The sequence below is a fragment of the Solanum stenotomum genome, chromosome 11, assembly GCF_019186545.1.
Source record: "Solanum stenotomum isolate F172 chromosome 11, ASM1918654v1, whole genome shotgun sequence".
Taxonomy (NCBI): domain Eukaryota; kingdom Viridiplantae; phylum Streptophyta; class Magnoliopsida; order Solanales; family Solanaceae; genus Solanum; species Solanum stenotomum.
This window is the reverse complement of record NC_064292.1, coordinates 5,746,031-5,755,186: the sequence shown is the minus strand read 5'-3', so window position 1 is coordinate 5,755,186 and position 9,156 is coordinate 5,746,031. Positions and strand designations below refer to the sequence as shown.

The 9,156-nt window shown below is 30.9% G+C and overlaps 1 protein-coding gene across 1 annotated transcript; it reads left to right on the top strand.

Annotated features, from left to right (window-relative positions):
- The first annotated feature begins 5,909 nt into the window (after nucleotides 1–5,909).
- On the top strand, nucleotides 5,910–7,212 carry LOC125845477 (probable CCR4-associated factor 1 homolog 11). The gene has a single exon (XM_049524989.1). The coding sequence runs from the start codon at nucleotides 6,290–6,292 to the stop codon at nucleotides 7,145–7,147; it is 858 nt and encodes a 285-aa protein (XP_049380946.1). The 5' UTR covers nucleotides 5,910–6,289; the 3' UTR covers nucleotides 7,148–7,212.
- The last annotated feature ends 1,944 nt before the right edge of the window (nucleotides 7,213–9,156 follow it).

Genomic DNA, 9,156 nt, shown 5'->3' with positions numbered 1-9,156 from the left:
CAATCAGGCTGAAAGTATGACAGAATTCCTACTCTTATGTGAACATCTGGACACACGTCCATTACATAATTCAAATCTGAAAGGGAATATTAATCCCAACAAAGTGGCNAGCTATCAAAGTTGTCTGAACAATCTCGGATATTACAATCCGAAATAAATCAGCTTAGTACCAATCAGGCTGAAAGTATGACAAAATTCCTACTCTTATGTGAACATCTGGACACACGTCCATTACAGAATTCAAATCTGAAAGGGAATATTAATCCCAACAAAGTGGCAGGAGATGTCCCACTAGCACCTAGTGCCCAAAACATCTCGATGGTAAGCAAGGAAATGCCAATTTCTGAATCGAAAGATAAAGAAAAAAAGCCTAGCAAATGAAGCCACAGGCTCATCATCAGCGAAAGCTGAAAGAATTATATCTGGAAAACCAGAAAATAAAACTAACCAAGTTCCATCAGGAACAAAAGTTTTTTCTTCTTTTCAGGTTGGAAAACAACATCCAAAAGAGGAAGAATATCTTGCCTTCACAAGATATATCTATAATCTTCCGAAAGAGAGCGGAGAAACATACGGTGTTTTAGGGACAACAAGTTTGTTTCCTAGGATATCAATCTTTCCTAATGGAATACCGAGCTTCACAGCTCAATTATTTGAATTTGGGTATTTAGATCGAGTATACACAAGGCCAGATCTAAAAGAACTTTCCCAATTACCATCAAAATTGTTTGAGTCAATTAAAAACTTTGCTCAAGGCAATGGAGTTTACTGCAGGTTCTACAGCATATCAATGGAATGCCAGGATTTGCAATCATATTTTCCTACTCTTAACTACATCTCAGTTGAGAAGATTAAGGAGTTTAACGTTAAGGCCACCGGAGTTGATAAAAAGCTCCCTCACCTTAATAAAAAAAATGGATCCAAACTAGAAGAGCGTTAGGAATAAAAGCCTTATACGCTATTCTCACCAGATTTTACAAAGAAGATTGTAAGGTCATCGATCAGGACAGTGATTGGGTCTTGATAACTAAAGGTAAAACCAAGTCCAAAGAACTCAAAGAAAGAATATTAGACATCGAACTTCACAGGCTTGGAGCCACTGACGAAACATGGAAACTAGCATGCAAGATGTTAGATCATGATCATGTCTGATTAAAGAAAAAGACAAAGAAGATGACGTAAGCACCTACGTCATGAAGCATTAAAGAAAAGGAATCCTTTTCTTTTTCTTAAAGACAAATGAAAGGTCACATCAGGTCGGCCAATAATCAAAAGAAGACAATGGAAAGAGAGTCCATTCTTATCTTCAAGGAATCTTCAGTCACAAAGCAATCAACAAAAGCAAGGACTAGAAAGATAATTATGTAACATTTTAGGGAAGTCCCTAAAATAATTTTCTTTTGTAATTAGTCCCTCCTTATATCTATAAAAGGAGAGGAACTTCATAGGATAGAGGCAGACTAAGTTTTCTGAGAGAACATCCATCTTAGAAAAATGTTAGGTACCTCCAGTATGAAATTGTGTGAGTAGTACTTCTCCCGTCAGGGAAAGGTATTTATAAATATGTTGTGAGTAATATATATATGTATGTGTGCTGTAAAAATTTATGATATGAAATAAAAGTCAGTTTTTATACCTCTCTTCTTATATTCCAGTTAATAGTCTAAGTGAAGGTTGAGATCTTCAGCCTTAGGGAGGAGTAGTGAAGTAACCAAAGACTGAGGTCGTTAGGGTGAAAAAATTGTTCATTGCCTGAAGGGAGAACTACTGCCGGTAGTGATAGGACTATTGATAGAAGAAAGAGAAGGAAGGTATACACGCAAGCTTTTACTTTCATGTTATTAATTTTAATAGTACACTATCATATTATATGAATACTCGTAATATAGAAAGAAATACTTAGTACCTATAGGGAATAAAAATTATGTATGTATAAATCATGCTATTTGCATATCATGCTGCTTGCATATTTACAGATTAATTTAGCATAAAAATGAAATTTGTACAAGCATCCTTGCATATAATAAGGAAAAAATCATGGAAACATAGAAAAGCTTTATTACATTTCGATAAAGCAATTAAAGAAATAGAGCTAGCATATTTGCATACAAGTCATACCTATGATGCTATGATTTTCCCTATACATGAAATAAAAATGTATAGAATACAAGAATATTTTGAGTATAAAGATACTCAAACAATATTAAAAAAATATATTTTATTTACTGCATAATTGCAATGAAAAACATTCAACAACATCTGCATAGCATAAGAAACAGAGGTTGGAAGCATAAAAAGGCTTTATTTCATATGGATAATGCAATCAAAGAAATGGAACTAATATATGAAAATGCTAGTCACCCATATGAAACCCTTCTTTTTTCAATAAGAGAAATGAAAATATACAGAAGACAAGAGTATTTTGAATATCAAAATGCTCAATCAATCTTAAAAAATTACATAGTCTTTACGGCTTAATTGCTGGTAAATAAAATTATTACACACCCCTGTATTCCGCAACCCTGTTTAAGAAAACAGCCAAAATATATATATATATATATCAATTTCATGTATCTTTTATATGTATCTAGTATGAATTTGATGTATCAAGTATCAATTGCATATGTTATATCCAAAAACATGTATCTCGAATACACAGTAAACATATACATCTAATTATGTGTATTTAAATATGGAATATACAAAAAGAAGAAGCATATACATCTAATTATGTGTATCTAAATTTCATACATTATATCCAAAAACATGTATCTCGAATACATAATAAGCATATACATTTAATTATGTGTATCTAAATATGAAATGTAGTTGAAACACGTGAATCTATGAATAAATCACGACTGAGAGTATCTGTCGTATCATTAATATCATTGTGTTGTTAAAAATCATGTATCCGAAATTTAATATATAGTGGATACATATACATGTTCAGATACCCCATTACTAAAAATACAACTCGAATCTTAATTAAGATTACTACTTATTGGATACACATGTTTCAAGGGCTATATCAAAGTAATATTGGTACTACCACATCCATACCACAGTAACCAAAGAAAGTCTTAGAAGAACACCAGCAAACAAAAACTCTCTACAATATTCCCTTTGATCCTTTTGTACTGTGGCATAACATAATCAAAATTAAGATCCATTTCTTTCGAAGACAAACAATCAAGACCCACTATGAATTGAAAGTTTTCTCTGTAGCAGTTACTGTGATTGGAACTCTTGATAAATGAACAATACAAAATGATATTTGGGTTCAGGAGAATTTGTGGTGATGATATCTTGAGAAGAAGAGAGTAGATTAACTATTGTTGAAATGAAATTGTAAGGTGAAATTCTTGAATCAGAAAGGAGGAGACATAATTGAGTGATAAACATGGGAGGGGAGAATTAAGAGATAGTGGTTGATTTGGAGTGAAAGAGTTATTTAAGCAGATAATTAATCAATAATAGTTTTAAGGGATGCGAGTATCTAATAGTATTTTCAAATAATATATTAATATATGGTATAAAATACTAAAAGTGGTAATATATGTAATTGTTTAAAAGTAAAGATAATATTAGTATATAAGGTAGTTTATCCTTAAAAAAAATAATTAAGAGTTTTACTTGGTCTCCATTAGTACACAAAATTGACCAGAAGTCGACTTAAAGTCCACTAATCTAAGTTGAGTCAAATTAAATGAGAAGGATAATATAGTAAATTTATATTTTCTCTATCACAATTTATCTGACATCGTTAGAATTTCAAAAGTCAAAAAATCTAATTTTTACTTTGAATTTAAGCATGAAATCTTTAAGTTTTTTTTGAAATAAAATTTACATATTTAAAAACTATATAAAAATTAGTATATAAGTTACAATAATTAATAAGATAAAAATTTTAAAATATATATATAAATTATAATAAAAATTAATTTATATAAATTTCAAAATTCAGAAAAATGATAATCTATCTCCATAATTAGAGAAGTCAAAGACCATAAAGAAAGAATGTGCATTCAACAAATACCAACTTGTTGACTGAGCCAAGTTGCTGACTTTTCTTTCTTCTTCACTTAATTATTTTAGTTTTTAGTCACGTTTCTAATAACATTAATGAATTATTAAACTTCAAAGGGGTCATATTTTTTTATTAATATATTATAAATATCATATTAAGAAATCTATTTCCACGTGTGGTAAAAAAGGAAACCTTAGAGGAAACCTTTTTAGTATATTAATTTCTTAGACGACATACCTTGGTATAATTTTTAAAATTTGTTATCGTAATATATCGATAATTTTATGCAAATTTCAATTAATTTAAACGGATATTTGTAATCCTCTATCAATATAATTATCAAATAATTCTATTTATTAAAGCTCCGCCCTTTTAGTCCCTATTTACATATTCTTTGTTTTTCTTTTCCCATTTGTTCTATATATCTATGGTTGTATAGAAATTTAAAAAAAAAAAAAACACACAAAGATATAACATAAATAGATAATTATTTTCCCCCATAAAGATCCTAATATATTTTAAGTTATTAAGTACTTGCATTGTAAATTTTAGTACGTAATTGTTATTTTCTTCTTTTGATGTTTTTTCCCTATTTAGATGTACTCTTCTTTTAGAGAATTTTTCAACTAATAGAAGAATATATTATATCGAAAAATAACATGAAAAACATATATTAATTTGACTAGAAGCACAATATGTAAGAACCAATAATATGACATTACGTTGTTCATACCTAACATATACGTTGCTTGTACTTAATGTACCAACATGGGTTGTGGTGTACTGGTGGGAGTGTTTTACCATTAACCAGAGGTCTCGGGTTCAAGCCTTGGATATGAAGAAAATCCTACTGGGAGCGCCACCCCCGAATGGATCATGCAGTGCGCGATTCAAATTTAATCGAAGCTCTTATATGGACTCCGAACATTGAGTGATAAACCAAAAAAAAGATGCATGCATGTAAAATGGTAGTATCAATATACATTGACTAGAGGTGTGAAAAAATGTGCACCTCGTGACACCATGTGGGTCCGCCTCCGTTACAAATATTCAATTTTTCATGTGTACTGTTTAAAATCACAAAATTAAATTACGCTTTAATACATTTAATAAATATTTAATTTAATATCATAAGATTCAAAAGAGCTTATTTACTACTCCTTTGTATCATCTTATGTGATACCCTTTCCTTTTTAATCTTTTCTGCAAAGAATGATACTTACTATAATTAGAAATAATTTAACTTTAAAAATACTCTTTTACACTTAATAAAATGAATCACAATTATATAAATATCTAAGAATTATATTTTATACCCAGTCAAACGATACTACATAATTTAGACGACGTAAGTAGTATCTTTATTTAAACTTCAACTTTACATACATTTAGTATCATATCACATGTTCAAACTATCACATACAACAAAAAGACACAAACAAGAGTACCCAAGTTACCAACAAAGATTGCAACGATAAATATTCTTTCATTCTTTAATTTTTAATCAAAAATCTCAAATTCGATCCCTTCTCAAATCGAATCTAAATTTAGTAGTACCAAGTTGTATACCCTGATGTCAACTCTGTACCATACTTGCAACAGAATCTGCTCACTTCCAGTAACAACACAAATATCACACGCAACAAACATTGAAAAAAACTTGCTAATAAAAAAAATCGATGGTACGGAATAATATGTATTCTTTCATTTATAATCAAAAGTCTCGGATTCACATCCTCATGAATATGTAATTATCTTTGTTAGAGAACGCTTTACTCTCTAATGAGAAATTTGTCAATACAAATTTTGATTTAATCAGACTTTAATGTGAATACCGAATATTTAGTGGAAAACCAAAAAATAAAAAAGATACCGACTTGTTGATTAAATAAACAGTCTAGACGCGTTGAACTTGGACAAAAAAAAAAACCAAGAATCTTTCTTTAATTCTTTTTCCTTTAGCTAAAACAATTCTTTTTTTAGAAAAAATAAAAATAAAACTGAATTAAAAACTCTACTTTGGCCCATTTAATGAATCTTTTTTGTTAAACTTTTTCTTTATTTATTCTGTTTTCTGTTCTTCTTCTCAAACTTCTTTTTTTGCTATAAAACAACCAGTTCCCTTCAACATTAGGCAAAAGCAAATCAAAAGCAAAGTTTTTTTTTTTTTTTGCATTCAGATCTGGAATTCACTGCAAACCCATTATTTATTCAAGTTTCTACGACGACCCAGCTGAAAATCTTGCTGAATTTTGAGTTATGGCTGTTGAGATTGTTGATTCGGATGAAAACCCGATTAAGATCCGGGAAGTTTGGTCGGATAATCTGGAATCGGAGTTTGAGCTTATACGAACAGTAATTGATCAATACCCATTCATCTCAATGGATACTGAGTTTCCGGGAGTAATTTACAAGCCGGAGGTTATTTCTTCCCGGCAAAATCGCCGGCGTTATGTTCCGCTGTTACCATCGGAGCATTACAAGATGTTGAAATCAAACGTCGACGTTTTGAACATCATTCAGGTAGGACTTACATTGTCTGACTCCGATGGGAACTTACCGGATCTGGGTACCGCCGGTGTTAATCGATACATCTGGCAGTTCAACTTCTCCGATTTCGACGTGGCGCGTGATCGACACGCTCCGGACTCAATCGAGCTACTCCAGCGTCACGGCATCGATTTCGAGAAGAACAAGGTGATCGGAATCGATTCTTGTCGTTTCGCCGAGCTGATGATGTCGTCTGGGCTTGTATGCAACGAAACCGTAAGCTGGGTTACGTTCCACAGCGCTTACGATTTCGCATACCTCGTAAAAATCCTCACCCGCCGGGAACTTCCCGGCGACTTGGAGGATTTTCTGGAGATTTTCAGGGTGTTTTTCGGTAATAATGTTTATGATGTGAAGCATTTGATGAGGTTTTGTGAGAAACTCTATGGCGGTTTAGACCGGATTGCGAAGGTGTTAGAGGTGAACCGGGCGGTCGGGAAGTGTCATCAGGCCGGTTCAGATAGTTTGTTGACGTGGCATGCTTTTCAAAAAATGAGGGACGTGTACTTTGTAAATGACGGACCGGAGAAATACGCCGGCGTTTTGTTTGGATTAGAAGTGTATTAATTAGGAATTAGTACTAAAAAAAGTTTTAATGTTAGTTAAATAAAATTTGTTTAATTAATTCTTCTTGGTGGTAAATTACTAAATTGTGATATCTAATATTGATAATCGTAAGATTTAAAGGTATATATACTTGTCCTTCGAGATGATTCAGTTGGTTTGGAAGGTAATTTTATTCATATGGATGACCCGGGATTGACCCTCCATCAATGTTTTTTGAGTTGGAGGGTGGTTTTATTCATATGGATGATCTAGGATTGATCCTCCATCAATGTTTTCTGAGTTGAGTCTGTCGCACAGGGCTTGACTAGTGTTGTTTACATCCCTGTGTGGTTTGGCAGAGATTGTAGCGGTTGCGGATTATTCTGGGGTTTCAAAAAAAAGGTATATATACTTAATAACGACACCAAGTAGTTATATCGAACTAATGCAACTTACCTTGGTTAAGAAATTTGTTTAAGTCAAAAATATGATTTAATTAATTAAGGTTACATAATTTATTTGTTTTGTTTTTCACTCGATGTTGGAGTTAGACTAAATTCAAATTCACGCTAAAAAGAAAGTCACATATAGAGGGTAAAGCTGATACGAATTTAAATTTCCGTCGGAAAGTTTTAAAGCGTTTCACATTTGTTATTGCCTATAGATAATATACTATTAGCCACCAATATTGTTGGCCGACGTTTGAAAATGCGTACACATATGGTGACTTTGCTAACACAATGTATATATGTAGTACTAAACTAATAAAGGACGTATAGAATTATTATCATTTTTCGTTTCAAATTATATGTCGTGATCTTTTGAAATAGTTGTTTTAAATTATTTTTTATCCTTAGTCGTTAATAGTAATCATTTATGTAGACTAAAAATACTTCAATAGAGTTAATACTTGATAAAAAGAGATTATCATATCTTCTTCTGTTTCTATAATTGTAATGTAATGTCGTGTTCGTTTACACGCACCTGACTAATTTCAGGAGATACATATTACCTTTCATCAGCAACAGACTTCATATAACTCTGTCGATCATAGAGGCAAAGCTAGGTGGAGGTTCATGGATTCGGACGGACCCACTAGCTTTTTTGTAGACCTTATATTTATATTAGAAAATTAAATAAATTATGTATATTAACTTGTGAACCTGGAACTGCTAATTTTGACTTTGCCTCTGGACTCAACCAAAACTAGAACAAATAGGTAAAAATCACTTAATATATGTTTGTTAAAAATTTAAAACTATTTCCAAAGACATAAATAAAATAAAGTAAAAAAATCTTAATTCATTTTTATTTAAGAAGCATATAAGAGAAAAACACAACAAATAATTTAAAACAATGCGAGTAATTATAGTCAACTCCAAGTAGAACAAAGTTCAAGGAACTAAAACTATTGTTAAACAAAGTAATGGTTTGGAAGACTTCAACTTTCTTTGAGTAGTTGAGAATGGTGCAAGTAGTTGTTGGTGGCTTGATTTGTCTTTTCTTTTCACACCACACAATAGATTTTCGAGTTTAAGTTATATATTATTAATATAAATTTTTAGTCATTAGATCAATTTTAATATCATGGTATTCAATATTTTATCTAATTTTAAAATTATAATGTTTATATATATTTTTAAAAATATTATCTATAAGTAGTCTGATAATATAAGAAATTGAAATTAAATTTATAATAAAATCATGAGATTATCTAGTCGTATAGAAGGTGTGCTTATTTATCCGATAAATAATTATATTTATTAATATGATTTGACATAAAAATTAATTAAAACGTGGATAAGTAGTTAAAATTCCATGACACATGAACAAATTGGATTGATAATGACATGCACTATAGTCTATAGCGACGAGGGTGACATCTCTATTGGTTTTAGCCAATGCATAAGGTAAAATATACTGCTTCGTTTCAATTTATTTGTGTTAATTATCATTTGGCTTTAAGGGATAAATTTTAAAAAAACATTTTAAATTATTAACTATTTGTGACGTATATTATATTATTTTAT